Genomic DNA, 16,663 nt, shown 5'->3' on the forward strand with positions numbered 1-16,663 from the left:
GTAATTTATATATTAATATCTATGTCATATTGCAATTATAACATAATCTTGAAGACAAGTAAAATCAACCTTAGTCTAGATTTGATTTGTGATATTTTATTTTATTTATTACAAAACTACCTCTAATTAAAAATAAAATCAATCAATGGGATTTTTTTTCTTATTCAGTTGTTGAGTTTTTTTTTTTTCTTTTCCAAAATTTGGGTTTCAAGGTTTCAAATTCATTAGTAGGGGATTTATAGAATTTATTTCTACTATGTTTTATGGTTTGTGCTCGGGTTTAAAATTTGTCAACCAAAATAACATTTATATGTACTTATTTAAACACAATACTTCTTGAATCAACATGCTATAATATCATATTAAATAACACACTAATTTAATATTATATAAAGAAAATATCAATTTGTATCAATAAACTAGGGGTTGTATCAAATCAGTATCCGAATTAATAATTGTATTAATTTAGACTATGAACTAATAATTGTATTAATTTAAGCACTAAAATTTAAATTTTAAATTTTTGTAAATGTATCAATTGAAATTATTAAATTTCACAAACATATCAAAATAAAACACAATAGATGATTTAAATTGATACGATTATGTAATTTTAAAATCTTAATTGATACGGATATAAAAAATTAATTGTCTAAATTGTTACAATTATCAGCCCGAGATTAAATTGATATAATTCTAAATCATATGATCATTAATTTAGGGTTTAAATTATTCATTCGCACACCCAAAAGTTTTGGGGTATAAATTGTTTAACAAGAGATATATTTGGAACTTTATTTTACTGTTACCCGTCCGATTATATAAAGTAGATAAAAATCAGACGGCGACGATGCAAGGACGCGGTATTATCATAGAATTGGGTGCAACCGACCAAAGCTCAGCAAGAGCAAAGGTCCAGTCCAGAGCTAGCTGGGTGGGGAGGCTCGTAGTCGTAGATCTTTGACGAACGACGAACCACCGAGATTTGAACTTATAATTTCCACCGGTATTAGCGTTTTTCTTGTTGAATTTCTTCGCTTCTGATTCCGATAGGGCGAGGCGCCGGGGAATTTCACCATGGATGCTCTCAGAAAGCAAGCCAGCAAGCTCAAGGTTCAAGTTGCCAAGCAACAGCAGGTGATTTGAGAATTCCCTTGTATTTCAGTTTCCGTTCTTATTGGTTAAGATCCAAATCTGTTTTATGCTTCAATTTTTCGTTGGGGAAAGAAATGCCAGTTTGCTTGATATTGTTATTTTCCCTGGCAAAGGGGAGGAAATCAAAAGTCAATGAGTTATCTTAGTGGTACTGTTTTCTTTTCATTGCAGTTAGCATTCTGTTATAAGCTTTAACTTGATTGATTTAATTGTTCGTTATTCTGAGTAACTGTTGTAAGATGCTGAATTTTTATTTTCCCTTTTTGATCTTTCATCTTTCCTGTATGGTAATGGCTAACTTATTTTGCTATATTTGAACTTAACGAGGGAAGCATGCTGATTCCAAGCTGAGACGTCTGTTCTGTTTTCGTTCCATCATTTGGTTGGCTTAGTTAGATTCAAATTGTTGACATGTTTTTTGATGTCCGTATGTCATTAAATGCAGTATGGTTTTGAACTGTTTTTGGTTTCGAAATTAAGCACACTGGATGGACAATGGTTAAATATTTTTTAAGTTAGGAAGATATACTGCCATGAGGCGACCAATCCAAATTAACAAATGTTCTGAAGTTTGTTTATTTGGTTTATAGTGGTCAAAACTCAAAAGAACTTGAAACAATGGTGATTTCTTCCTTATGAGGTTCTTACATACTTAATTTAGCTGGGCAAGAGACATTTACTTTTCGGAACTCAATCATCTTCCTATGTTTCATAATTGCTTTATGGAAAGAATAGCAAAAAATATGAATTCTAAAAGGAAAAGAAAAACTACGTTTTTGTTATTCAGGCTGTAATAAAGCAATTTGGTGGGTCCGGCTATGAGAGTTCAGATGTGATGGTCATAGATGAGGTTGAGATGCAGAGACATCAGCAACTAGAGAAATTTTATAAATCAACTCGTGCAGGAAGGGTAACATGTCACACTCTCTTTCTTCACCCTGATTTATAAGTGCCGATAGAATTGTTGCCTTTACGTTATAAAACATTGATATCGTTTATTTACTGTCAATTTTTGGTCGAGCTACTGTGGATATGGTTTTAATCATATCCAAACTCCCCTTTTAATGATGTTACTGTGTAATTAAAGTGAAGTAGAGATCTGGGAACTTTGGACTGCAATGGATTTATATAAGATAATTAGTATTTAGTATATTTGAATGTAATATTTGTTTAGCTGTTAATTAAGATTAATTAATATTTTAAATAGTCTTACAAGGAAATGAGACATTTAACAAATTAATTTTAAAATGCTAATTAAACAGTAATTAATCTAAATTAACAACCAAAATATTAACTTCATATATGCTAATTATTTTATAACTCTTCTCATCATTCACTTTTTTAGTAAATTTCACTCAAATGTGAAATTCATGTTTCTCCTGCCCCAAAAAAAAAACCTACTTCAAATTTTATGTTGTTAGATGGTCTCAAATGTGACATGTGACACTTTTGATGTTTTTCTGAATTTAATGGAAACCATTTTCATTTTTTTAGAAGAGCAGTGTTCTGGTAAGTTAAAATTTTGAACATGTTTAGGGCATTGTTTTGTTGTTCGGAAACTTCAGTTCAGCTCTTTGGATATGACATATTTATTATTAATTATCTGGAATAAAAGGATTGCCACATAATACAAGGATTTATTTTCTCTACATTAGTATCATGAGTTTTCACTTCCATTTAGATTGATTTTGTTACATAACTTATATCTTTCTTTCTTTCTTTAGGATTTCCAAAAAGATATTGTTAAAGCTGGAGAAGCATTTATAGCCATAGGTTATAGACATATTGAGACAGGTAAAAGTTCTGCACAATAGAGATATTTGACTCTGTAAAATACTAGACGTGATGTATTGGTCATTGTTATGTTGGAAAGTTGTATTAAGTCAACCAAAACTGCTTTCATGCTTTCCTTCATATTTAATCCTTGTTTTTGTCAGGTAACAAGTTATCTGAGGATTGTTGCAACTATGGAGCTAATAATATCAACGAAAATATATTAGCAAAGGCTTCATCTATATATGGCGATGCTTGTAAGCATGTGGAGAAGGAACAGGAGGACTTGATCAAGCTTTTATCTTCACAGGTTGGTGTGAATGCTGTTTAATCTCCTGTGGTTGAAGTTACATCGTCACATAGAATCTTTGCATTTTCCAACTTTTTTGAATGTGCTCTTAATTTTAATTTTAAATTTTAAATTTTTTTGCTTCCGCCTAAGTTGACATGTTAAGGGTGGTAATAGAATTTCAGCAATCATATTACGTCTTCTGTTTGTCTCTTCAACTTATAAATTTAAATCTCTCAAGTCTATGGAAATGGGATCACTTTGATAACGTTCAGAAGCATCCCTCTTGTCCCTGCATCTTTTTTATGTCAACTTTTTCAAATTTTTTGGACCATCTCATCATATGATATAGGTTTATTCGCTGAATGAGAAGTTACAACCCAGTGAAATTTGTGGCATTCTGTTGGTGGAGCTTTTCAAAGCTTTTGTAATAGTGCCTTTGGGATTGCTTTCTTAGACAACTGAAACAGTTTTGTTAAAGTCCTACAGCTCCTCAGGTGGATCGCTTTTCCACCTTCTCTTTATGTGAATTTCTTGTCTTTTGGAAGAATTAATTTGTTCCTTCTCAAACTCAGGGATGTGTTACTTTTAAATAAGGAAAACCTACCTCGTGTTTGAGTCCACTCATTATCAATGGCTGGCATCAGTGACACTTCCAGCAAGAATTTATTGAAGTTGAATAACCAAGATTTATAACGAAAATTGAAAAAATACACATGAGCAAAACAAAAAAGAATCAGCCCACCAGATGTAGTGCGTTGCCTAAACAAAGAAACAAAATTTCTCCAGTTTCTTTAACTAAAAGTCGATAAGATAGCAAGAAAGGTTGCATCTGCTGGACTCTCCTTGTCCCATAACATAGATGAAACAATACTTCCTCCATCTTTGAGCAACACTGTCTATTCTTAGTAATGGCCCAAATCCTTCAAAGCATGTTTGCGCCACAATTATCTAAATATCTATGCTAAGCAAAGGTTGGAAAACTTCTTAAGAGCAAATCGTAACTTTTTTCTTCAGAAAAATGCCTATTTCCCACTGATTGTAAATAATAATGAAGGTTAATGACTCTTGGTTTCCCTATGTCTCTTACAGCTGTAGCAGCCTACATAGTTCAGTTACAAAAAACAAAGATTAACCGTAAACAAATGCTTATTATGATATTTGTTAGATATTACACTAAATTAACCCTCATTCACCACTTTAAGTTTTTGAGTGAATTGGTGATCTAAGATGGTATCAGAGTGGTTACTGTAAGATGTCTTGTGTTCAAGTCCCTGCGTTCTTGTTTCCTCCCCGTTTAATATCGATTTACACTTGTTGAGTCTTCTTCATATCTCAAGCCCACAAATGAGGCTGTATATATTACATTATATTTACCCTCATCTTAAACTTCACTATTAGTTTGGATGAACGGGTGATTTAAGATGGTATCAGAGCGAGTTGCTTCAGGATGTCCTACGTCAAAGGCCCAACATTGTTGTTTCCTCCCCGTTTAATATTGATTTCTACTTGTTGGGTCTTATTCATATTTCAAGCCCACAAGTGAGGGGAATATTAGATATTACATTAAATTTACCCTCACCCACTAGCTTAAGCTTTTGGGTGAATTGGTGATTTAAGAATATTGGGGGCTTGTTTGGTAGAGAACTCAGATTTTGTTTTATGCTTTCAGATTCATTGAGTTTAGCAGATATACGTTTGGCAGACAATATGGATTCTGTTTCTAAAAACTGTTTTCAGATTTTATGATCTAAACAGTGCAAATTTTGAAAACAACTTTTTTATGTTTTCATTGCTTCTTGAATTTGAATTTTACATTTTAAAAAGCAAAATTATATTAAATAAATATGAAAACATTTAAAAATACAATATGACATGTTGTAAACTCATTTTTTAATATAATATGTATTATGTAATGTATTATAAATTATAGGCTAAATTACGAAAAAAGCCCCTCAACTTTGATGTATGTGTCAAAAATACCCCTAAACTTTTAGAAGTTAAAAAACGCCTTTAAACTTTTGAAAATGGTTCAAAAATACCTTTACCGTTAGTTTTAGATGGAAACCGTTAAAGTTTTGTTTCAAAAATATCCCTAGATTATTGAAAAGTTTCAAAAATACTCTAGAGCTTAAAGAAAGTTAGGAAATACTCTCATTGATCCAAATTTTACACCAATTTTTTCACCAACTAAAATCAAAATAAAAAACTTAAGTTGAAACCATAGTTTTAAATTTATTTTACTATTAACTCACAATGATAGATCACGAACACAACTAATCTTAATAGTTATTGTTGTAATTAACATACAGTTAATTGTCAAATAAAAAAATGTATTTGACTATTAATACACAGTGATAGTTTGATAGATCTAGCGGTGTGAGATTTTTTTTATCTGACTAGTTATTGCTTTAGTACGTTTTAAGGAAATTTTTTTAAACTTTGTGAGATTTTGTGAAATTTTATGTTTTAACGATGTTATTGATATATTGAAGTCTTAACAAATAAGTAAACATGTTTATTATTTATATTAGCGTAATTTTCATGTTTATTTTTGTGATTCGTGGATTTTTCTAAGATTTGATAGAAATACCGATTCGCTCCTTCTATCAATATCGAACCCATGAAAATGTGAAAATATCGATAGAAATATCCACATATTGATGGAAACTTTGTATAAAAATTTAGGGATAAGAAACTTGGTGTAAAAATTGGATTAATGGAAATATTTTTAAATTTTGTATAACTTTAAGAATATTTATGAAACTTTTCAATAGTTCAGGGGTGTTTTTGAAACAAAGCTTTAATTGTTTCCATCCAAAACTAATGGTAAGGGTATGAATCATTTTCAAAAGTTTAAGGGCATTTTTGAAACTTTTGAAAGTGTAGGGGTATTTTTGACATAAACATCAAAGTTGAAAGGCATTTTTTATAATTTAGCCTAAATTATATAATAATACAAAATAATAGTTATATAAATTTTTAGGTTAAATTACAAATTTGGTCCTTATGGTTTTAAAATGATAGAGTTCAGTCTCTATGATTTATAACCAAAATGTAGTTATTTTGGTTTGATAAAATCATAGAAAATAGTCGCACTCGTAGGACTATTTATGAAGTTTGTCAAATCATAAGGACTATATATGGGGTTTTATCAAACTATAGGCTATACCCTAACTTTCTCCAAACAATAGGGACGAAAATTGCAATTTAACCAATTTTTTAAACATAAACTATATTCATAATTAATTAATAATAGCTTATTGTCAACTAAATCTTAGTGGATAAGTAAGATTAGTTTTATGATTTATAATATATAGTATGAAACACATTTAAACATTTTTTAAAACTAGAATCCAATTTTTGAATGTGCCACCAAACACATATATGAAAATATAAAATACAACTCTGTTTTCGTTGAATCTCTTATTTTTAAATTTCAATTTTCATATTCTCTACCAAACAGGCTCTAAGTTTCTTTGTATTGAAATTATTGCATGTTTGCCATAGCCTTTTTAGTGAAAAAACTTGACTTTCATTGAGAAGACATGTCGCCATAGTATTTAAGCATATTTTACATTGCACTTTCATGATGCACCGTACCGTGATTAAACGTTGTTGAAGAATATGCAGTACCGCTTTCCTTTCTCCTGAATTACCTTTATTTTCTCCCCTCTCTTTTGTGTATGTTTTTATATTGGTTATCAATTAACTTAGCTTGGAACTTGTTGACGATTCAGATTTTAGATCCCTTGAGAGCAATGATTACTGGTCCTCCTCTAGAAGATGCCCGACATCTTGCTCAACGTTATAGCCGTATGAGACAGGAAGCAGAATCACTGGTACTAAAAGTTTTCATCTTATTTGCAGTTGTATGCAGAAGTGGACTTTTGCATTTGACTGTTCTTGTATAATATACAAGTTTGTAAATTGTGCTATCTTCTCAATTATTATTCAGGCAGCAGAAATTTCCAGAAGACGAGCACGTGTAAGGGAATTTTCAAACCCTGAAAATGTTGCAAAGTTACACGCTTCAGAAGCAAAAATGCAGGAACTTAAAGCAAACATGGCAGTTCTTGGGAAGGAAGCTTCAGCTGCGTTAGCTGCTGTTGACGCTCAGCAACAGAGACTTACTTTGCAGAGGCTAGTTGCAATGGTGGGTTGGATTTGGTTTTAATCAAAGAAAATGTAATGCCAAGCACACAGTGGTTAGTTAAGTTTATGGCTGGAATACTGCAATGAGTTTGATATCAATTATGATGCTATTGATTTTGAAGGTTGAAGGTGAAAAGACATACCATCTTAGAGTAGCTGCTATCCTTGGGGAGGTTGAAGCAGAGGTTAGTTTCTCTTGAAATTTTTGCAACATCTACCACACTAATTAATTTATGCATTATTTTGTTGTTTTGTTCAGATGGTCACAGAGAAACAACGAAAAGAGTCAGCTCCCCCTGTGATCTCATCAGAAAATCACCCAGGGAAATCATCATTCTTTTTGGCTGAAGTATGTTTCGCACTTACCATTAGTGTGACTGTTTGAACCATCCACTTTTTATTTTATTTTTCAACTACTCTTTCTATCTTCTACCATGCGAATGAGAAACACCATTTGTTTGTAGGGTCCGGTGTTGTGTCGATACTTTAGACCATTTAAGCTCACTTTCTTCATTATCTAGTTCCTTTAATGTGAGCTTGGTTCTTGAATTGTTCCACCGTGCCTTTTCCAAGTTACTAGTTTACAGCCACTAAGAGGATGATTGAAGTTATTCTTGGGAGGGAGATTTGAATGTTTTAAACTTGTGCCGAGTCCTGACTATCAAATAACTATATTTGGGATCATAGGATTAGCGAGGCAAAGTCAAATCCTTTGGCTAGTTCTGTTAGCTGCCTTTCTATGATGTGACTACTCCTTTAACTTTGATAGAGAAAATTAGAAATAAGATGTCAAAGTCGATGTTTGAGGTGGAAACAAAAATCATTATGGATATAAGCATGTAGCTCCATAGTCAGATTGGCCCCATTTTCTTAAATAAGAGGCATGCGCTCTGTAGGCATTTATTTGGGTGATAAGCCTGGTGGAGATAACTACTATTTTGCTATATGAACAACCTCTGTCCCTTCGTTCTGGTTAATCAGAATTTTCTAGTAATTGGTCAACTTGAGTTAGCCTTTGCTGAACCTCCACCTCTCATTTTTCCTAATATAACCTCAATTCTACTTTCTTTTTTTACCGGAATGGCCCTTAGATATGCAGTTTCCTCAACTGTTCACAATTTATATATCTTTTGTGATTTCTGCAGGCGGTGCATCCTTTTAATGCTGCGTCAGAGAAAGAACTGAGCTTGTCAGTTGGTGACTATGTCGTTGTGCGAAAGGTATTTTTTATTTTCTTGAGACAATTTTCTCGATTTTTTGTTTTCAAGTCAGTCATAAACTTTGACTAGAAAGATTTATAAAGAAGAGGACATAATTGTATTTTTCCTGCAGAAACCTAACGTTAGTACTTAGTTCTCTATTCATTTTTATGTCCTCCATTTTGTCTATTCATGTGATTCAGTGACAGAATTATGTTTCATAACTTCATCTTCCTGTTGGTCACCAGTTCCTAAGATCTAAAACCAGTTAATCAAATTAGGAGTTGAGGGATCTTAGTTACAGTCAGCATATAATGTGCAGATGTTAGGCTCCCGTGTTCCTGTTATAGATTTACAGCACAAACCACACACAATACAACACTACACACACAATAATACGCAGCACTAAATATTCTCAAGAACAATGTAGGACAAACTGGATCTTATTTATATATATAAAGGAAGAGCATTCATTACAAAAGGATCTCTCACAAAATGATTGCAGCCAAGTAAGAGGGTTGTTCTCTCCCAAACATGAACTATGAAGTCCACTCAAAACATTCCTGATACCCCCCCCCCCCCCCCAACCCTAGCTAAGCTTCCAACTATATATCCTTCCCTCACTGCTGCCACGTGCCTCCCCGGGACCACTGACTATTCCAACTACCATTTTGTCTACGTTGAAATGTTCTTCCTACCCTTCTTCCTCTTTCTATGATAAACCTGCGCAACCGGTGGCTTAGGAATATCCCCATGGAGAAGAGCCACCTTGTCCTCAAGGTGGAAATCTGGAAATTGATTCACCAGTGTGGCGTAGGACTCCCACGTAGCTTCATGGCTCGGTTGATCCTTCCAATGGACTAAGTATTCCCAATCCCTTTCGGCATCATTCCAGCGAAGTTGTTCACTTTGTCGGGCTCCAAAACAAGTTCCATCTGATCATTAATCGCCGAGATGTCCGGTTGAATAATGTGTTTATCCCCAACTGCTCGTTTTAATTGAGAAACGTGGAAAACTGGGTGGATTTTGGCCATGTCCGGAAGGTCCAGCAAGTAAGCAACCTCACCGACCCGTCCCATCACCATATAAGGACCAAAATACTTAGGGGATAACTTATCACAGCGCCTCTTAGCGACGGATTTCTACCTGTATGGCTGCAATTTCAGATAGACCCAATCTCCTATGTCGAAAACCACGTCCCTTCGGTGTACATCGGCAAACTTTTTCATTTGGTTCTGGGCATGCTGTAAATGGCGTTTCAGAGCTGCCAACGTTTCATCTCTAGTCTGCAACTGATATTCAACCGAATCATTCGGAGTAGTACTCCCTTGACCGTACGAAATAATGGGAGGTGAGGGCTGTCCATAAACTACAGCATAAGGAGTCGTCTTAATAGATGCGTGGTAATTGGTGTTATACCAATATTCGGCCCAAGCCAACTTTTCACTCCACGTTTTGGGGCGATCTTGACACAAGCAGCGTAAATACAACTCGAGGCACTTGTTGACGACTTCGGTTTGGCCGTCGGTTTGCGGATGATAGGCCGTGCTTCTTTTCGACTTGGTCCCTTGTAAACGGAATAACTCTTTCCAAAAATGACTCAGAAATAACTGATCGCGAACGGACACAATTGATCTAGGATATCCATGGAGGCGCACAATTTCCTTAATGAATTCCACTGCCACTGTTTTAGCCGAGAAGGGGTGGCGCAAAGCGACAAAGTGTGCATATTTACTCAACCGGTCTACCACCACGAGCACTGAGTCAAACGTCCGAGAGCGAGGGAGACCTTCATAAAGTCCATTGATATGTCTTCCCAAATGCGGTTCGGAATTGGTAGGGGTTGCAGTAAACCAGCCAGCGATAAAGCTTGAGTCTTATTTTGCTGACATACCGGGCATTGATCCACATAGATCTTAATGTCGTTTTTCATTCCTTCCCAATAAAGTTCTGCTGCAATTCGTTTGTAGGTGCGTAGCTGCCCCGAATGTCCCCCAACCACCGAGTCATGGAAAGTATGTAGGATGGTAGGTAGTAAGCTGGATGTTTTCGGTAGGACTAGTCTCCCTTTATAAAACAGCCGGCCTTGCTTGATGGAATAGCGCGGAACACTGTCGAGGTCCTTCAACAGTTGCTCGAATATGTCCTTAAGCTTGTCATCCTCTTGAACCTCTTTTTCTACCACCGTCACATCCAATATGGAGGGAACAGCAATAACATTCAATTGGGCCTCGCTTGGAATCCGAGATAAGGCATCAGCGGCCTTGTTTTCTGGCCCCGCTCTGTTAAAGATCTCAAAGTCGAAACCCATGAGTTTCATCAGCCACTTCTGTATGCCCGGAATCAGTTCCCGTTGTTCCAGTATGTAACGCAGCGCCTTCTGATCAGTGAACACCACGAAGTGATGTCCTAATAAATAGTGTCGCCATTTTTCCACGGCCAACACAATGGCCATCAATTCTCTCTCGTAGACTGATTTTTCCTTCACTGTTTCCGACAATTTCTGACTGAAGTAAGCAATGGGCCTTTTACTCTGTGATAGTACTGCTCCCAAACCGAATCCGGATGCATCGGTCTCCAGCTCAAATGGCTGTTGGAAGTCTGGTAAGGCCAAAACTGGTAGTGTAACCATAGCTGTTTTCAGTTGTTCGAAAGCCAATGTGGTTTCCGTCGTCCAGTGGAAGTTGTTCTTCTTTGTCAAACGAGTCAGGGGCGCGGCAATGGTTCCATAATTGGCCACAAATCGACGGTAGTAGCCGGTTAGCCCCAAAAATCCTCTAAGCTCCCTCACATTCCTTGGGATCGGCCATTCCAACATCGCTCTAATTTTTTCTTGGTCCGCTTCCACCCCCTTTGCCGATACCCAGTGTCCCAAGTATTCAATCCGCTCCTTCCCAAATTGACATTTCTTTCGGTTTGCAAAGAGGCTATGCTCCCATAACAGAGTGAATACGATCGTGAGATGCTCCAAATGGGATTCTGCATCTTTACTATATACCAGAATATCATCGAAAAATACCAAGATAAACTTTCGTAAATAAGGACGAAAAACCTGGTTCATGAGAGCTTAGAACGTTGCCGGTGCATTCGTAAGTCCAAAGGGCATTACCATAAATTCGTAGTGCCCCTCGTGCGTTCTGAAAGCCGTCTTCTTTACATCTTCGTCTCGCACTCTGATTTGATGATATCCCGATTTTAGATCGATCTTGGAGAAGTTGCTGGCTCCATGTAATTCATCCAGCAACTCATCGATCATGGGAATGGGAAATTTATCGGGCACTGTCGCTCTGTTTAACGCCCTGTAATCAACACAAAATCTCCATCCTCCGTCCTTCTTTTTGACTAGTATCACTGGACTGGAGAAAGGACTAACGCTCGGGCGAATGACTCCCGTGCTGAGCATCTCATTTACCAACTTCTCAATTTCGTTCTTTTGAACATGAGGGTACCGGTATGGTCGGACGTTGATCGGGTCAGTGCCGTCCTTAAGCTGTATACGGTGATCAGTGTGTCTCAATGGGGGTAATCCGGTAGGTAATTCAAAAATATCTGCATCTTCCCACTCAAGTTGTTCAAATTCCGGTCGGAGTTCCTCTGCCGCTTCACACACGGTCAACTGCCGGTCAGCCCTCGACACCCCCATGGACCTAAAATCCACTAGGAAACCCCTGTCCTCTGGGTGCCACTGTTTCATCAACATCTTTAGGGAGATTTCCATCCTTGTCAATGACGGGTCCCCTCTCAATACCACCTTAGCATCTCCGACCGTCGAACGTCATGGCTAAGTTCTTCCAATCGACTGTCATTGCTCCCTGTTTTTGTAACCACTGCATGCCCAACACCATATCCAAATTTTCGAGTTCCAATGATAAGAAATCTTCCACTACTGTCAGCCCGGGTAGTCCGACGACCACTCCCGTGCACATTCCTTTTCCCTGGACCGCCTTACCGGAACCCATGATAACTCCATATTGAGTTGTCTCTGTCGTCGATATTTGCATTTCTTCCACCTGTCTTAAGGAAATAAAGTTATGGGTAGCGCCATAGTCTATCATAATCACCACTTCTCGATCCTTCACTTTTCCTTTGATCTTAAATGTCCCCGGAGCAGTGAGACCCACCACAGAGTTCAGAGATAACTCAACAATCAGGCCGACCTCTACCATTCCTCCATCGTTTTCCCCTTCACTCATCTCTGTATCGACCAATTCGTCTGCCACCACGCAAAGTCGTAGTTTCCTATTCTTGCAGCGGTGACCTTTGCTAAAGGGTTCATCACAACGATAACAAAGCCCTTTTTCCTTTCGTGCCTATAGCTCAAAGTCAGTCCATCGACGATATGATGGTTCGCGTCGGCCTCCCCCTCCTACAGTATGAGACTGACCTGCGTTTGAATGACGTTTGATTGACAACTTTTTCCGCCAATGTCACCATCTTCGTAGGTGGGCTCTCAAAAATCTTCGGGCTCGGTCTTAGGTATGACTTCGCGGCCTCCTTTGAGTACGGGTACGGGTATGGGCCTCCTTTCGTCACTTCGGCCTTTTCTTCCGCGAGTTGGGCCGTTTCCATTAGATCTTCCAGGCCCACGACCCTCATGGAAAATACTTCTTTTCGAATTCCTGGATCCAATCCGTTAGTAAATGTTCCCTTCAAAACCTCTTTCGCCATCTCCGGCAACGGCGCTGACAACTCTTCGAATTTTTGCAGGTACTCTCTCATCGAGCCTTCTTGTTTGATCGCCAAAAATCTCGCACAAGTTGTTCCGTATTCCCTACACCGGAATCTGTTATACATTCTTCCAAGACCTGAACCGTTTTCGGTTCTCTGCCCATCTAAACCAATTCAGTCCTCTCCCTTCCAAACTGACCACCGCAATCTTCAGCTTCTCACGTTCGTTCAGCAAGTGCATTTGGAAGTAATGTTCCGCCCGGTAGAACCATCCCTTCGGATCTTCACCATTAAACACCGGCATTTCCAATTTTTTGAACTTAATCCTCTCTTGTCCCGCCCCTATCTCAACGCTCAGGGATGTTTCACCTTCTTCCCCTTCCTCTTCTGTCACTTCTTCGTTCCTGATTTTCCTCTTCCCGGTGCTTATCCCGGTTAGTTCCGACCCCCCAGCTTGTCTCTGGCGGTCTTCGTAAATCACTGAGAGCATGGCATGCACCTTCTCTAAGTTTTTCTCTAGCAATGGTAGTCTCTGGACTTCCTGCTTAATCGCTTCGATCTCAGCCTCTGAAGCGGTTAGGCGATCCTCTATCATCTTTTGCGTCATTTTCTTCCACCTCCTCAGATTGTCGACTCGCTCTGATACCAATGTTAGGCTCCCGTGTTCCTGTTATAGATTTACAGCACAAACCACACACAATACAACACTACACACACAATAATACGCAGCACTAAATATTCTCAAGAACAATGTAGGACAAATTGGAACTTATTTATATATATAAAGGAAGAACATTCATTACAAAAGGGTCTCTCACAAAATGATTGCAGCCAAGTAAGAGGGTTGTTCTCTCCCAAACATGAACTATGAAGTCCACTCAAAACATTCCTGATATCCCCCCTCCAACCCTAGCTAAGCTTCCAACTATATATCCTTCCCTCGCTGCTGCCACGTGCCTCCCCGGGACCACTGACCATTCCAACTACCACTTTGTCTACGTTGAAATGTCCTTCCTACCCTTCTTCCTCTTTCTATGATAAACCTGCGTAACTGGTGGCCTAGCAGCAGAGAGGGTGTTCTTGATTAAGTTGTCAATAATTGTGAGTCTGACGTATCCAATTTTGAGCAATAGGGACAATTAGTAATTGTTGTGTTCTAGCAGCATAATGGATTGGTGGTTGTACTGGATTGATAAGCTTAGATATTTAAAAAATCTTCAAAATTATCATATAGTAGTCTGATCCCTTTGTCTCTGCATCAATGTAGCTTCTCTCTAATTAGTAGGGTGGATAGTATGTTTGTTGAAACAACGTTGACACTTTCACTTTCCGCTCATTTAGATGGGTTAAATTTGGTTCTTTATGTCAGTGCCGCGAGAACCGAGTTAAAAATAGATTTTGAGGTTTTTTTCCTTCTCTTTTTGGTGTGAGAACTGAGGGGGCTGTAAGATTCACATATCAAGTAACATTTTTGTTCTTTTCGCCATAGAAACAACTGGTTTCATTGAGAAAAAAATAAAAGATTACAAGAACATACAAAAAACAAAGCCCACAACCCAACTTGTAAAAGGTTTCCAACAAAAAATAACAACAATCAAGTAATGTTATTGTTGTTGAGATGGAAATAAAACAGCCAAAGATGTTCTTTAGATAAATTAGATAGGAAAGAAGTTGAATACAATTTGTTTGGTCAGAACAGCGAACTCATTATCTTTCCTTATTGGCTTATTCCATGCTATTTATTAAGGGATGTCAAGTTAGGGCAACATATCTGTTCTGCAAATTCTATTCAGCAAGTGTTGAACTGAAATGGTACTATTCTGATATCATCTTTGGTTGAGACGTGCTGATCGAGACGAATCTTACTCCAGCAAGAATGAAATGGCTATCAAATCTTTGTTTTCCTTCCTTTTTTTTTTCTTTTTTTTGATAAAATCAACAACTTTCATTGAGCACAAAATGAAAGAAAATCTTTGTTTTTCGTTAACCTACTTGCATTAAATGATTTTTTTAAAATCTTAAAATACAGACTAGTAAATAATTTGTTTGTTCCTTGTTATTTTGGAAATGAAAATTAGTCTTGAATAGTCGTCCTATTCCCTGTCCTCCAGTTTTTACGCATTCAAGGAAAATAAAACTCGTGTATTTGAGGTGCAAACGACTTTAGTATGAGTTGATTGGAAGGAGAAAAAATAAGTAGGAAATAGTAAATACAATAACAAAGAAAGATTTGAAATAGTAACACTGTAGAAGCTTAAACAGCTATTTAAATATTTGGTAGGCTGAAAATTGGTACACTTGTGCAGGTGAGCCCAACAGGATGGTCAGAAGGAGAATGTAAAGGCAAAGCTGGTTGGTTTCCCTCATCATATGTGGAGAAACGGCAAAGAATTCCCACAATGAACACCGTTCCTGAATCATTTTAATCCTCAGCTGGGTGCATATTCTACGGTAGGCTTCATTTCATTTTCAGGAAGGTGGGCAACTTGGCTCATCTGTTCACATTCATTGGTTCTTAATGTCAATTAAATTTTATGTATTCTTTTCTCAACTTCGTTGTTTAGATGTGTACTTGTATAGGTTATTCTTTTTGTCTTCTTATTTTGGAAGAGAGATTATACCAGTGCATGAATATGCAACCTTAGGTATTCGTATTAGCAAAAACCATTAATGTGATCTATTGTAACTTTGTTTTTGTGTATTATGTGTATTATTAGGAGTCCAATAACTGAGTTATATTTAGTATTTATATTGTTTTGTTGTTTACATCTTGAGTCTTAATTGAGGAGCTGAATTCTTGAGTGTTTGAGTAAATGGCCGATGAAAACTAATCATTTGACATTTGTTGCATCAAGGAAAGAATTAGAATGAGAAAGATAGGGTTGAGATATGAAACCTTGGCAGGATCCACGTTATAAAAACCAAGGGATCTCATAGTATTTACTAGATATAAGCGCTATTTTCTCCCATTGATAATTAGTTTTGAAATGGATATGTTATCTGTTATCTAATATCGTACTGTTGGATTATGAAATTTGAAAATAGCTTTGAAAAACATTGTCAAAACTGTCTGCCAAACATATATTTAGTGAACTCAGTAAATTTGAGAACATCAAGTAGAATCTAGATTTAATGCCAAGTATATCCTAATGGGTTTCACAATGTTTCCTCTTTTCGTTACTAACTGCTTTTGAGATTGAACCACCTTGTTATCTATTAAAATCCTTCCAGATAGGGACTGCATTTGTACTTGTATGTATTGTGTGTAGCATTGTAGAAGTTTGTAGTGGTAATTTCACTTCTTCAACAAGACATTTTCTTTCCCTTTTAATTATATTTTAAAAGTTGTCTACATTTATTTTTGTTATTATTTTAATTCAACACTATCTGTGGATAGAATCAAACCTCTAATATCTTAATCACA

At 36.8% G+C, this 16,663-nt stretch overlaps 1 protein-coding gene across 1 annotated transcript; it reads left to right on the forward strand.

Moving 5' to 3' along the window:
• The first annotated feature begins 859 nt into the window (after positions 1-859).
• Positions 860-16,005, forward strand: SH3P3 (SH3 domain-containing protein 3). The gene is made up of 10 exons (XM_008445571.3): positions 860-1,137; positions 1,943-2,065; positions 2,880-2,949; positions 3,093-3,238; positions 6,958-7,059; positions 7,176-7,373; positions 7,495-7,557; positions 7,632-7,721; positions 8,518-8,592; positions 15,546-16,005. Exons 1-10 carry the CDS (start codon positions 1,078-1,080, stop codon positions 15,663-15,665), a joined length of 1,047 nt encoding a protein of 348 aa, XP_008443793.1. The 5' UTR covers positions 860-1,077; the 3' UTR covers positions 15,666-16,005.
• Positions 16,006-16,663: the final 658 nt, after the last annotated feature.

Source organism: Cucumis melo, chromosome 12 (assembly GCF_025177605.1).
Source record: "Cucumis melo cultivar AY chromosome 12, USDA_Cmelo_AY_1.0, whole genome shotgun sequence".
NCBI lineage: Eukaryota > Viridiplantae > Streptophyta > Magnoliopsida > Cucurbitales > Cucurbitaceae > Cucumis > Cucumis melo.

Coding starts and splice junctions, on each gene's coding strand:
- SH3P3 (XM_008445571.3), top strand. CDS start 1,078: ATGGATGCTCTCAGAAAGCAAGCCAGCAAGCTCAAGGTTCAAGTTGCC. Junction 1,138..1,942: donor AAGTTGCCAAGCAACAGCAG/GTGATTTGAGAA, acceptor TTTGTTATTCAG/GCTGTAATAAAGCAATTTGG. Junction 2,066..2,879: donor AATCAACTCGTGCAGGAAGG/GTAACATGTCAC, acceptor TTCTTTCTTTAG/GATTTCCAAAAAGATATTGT.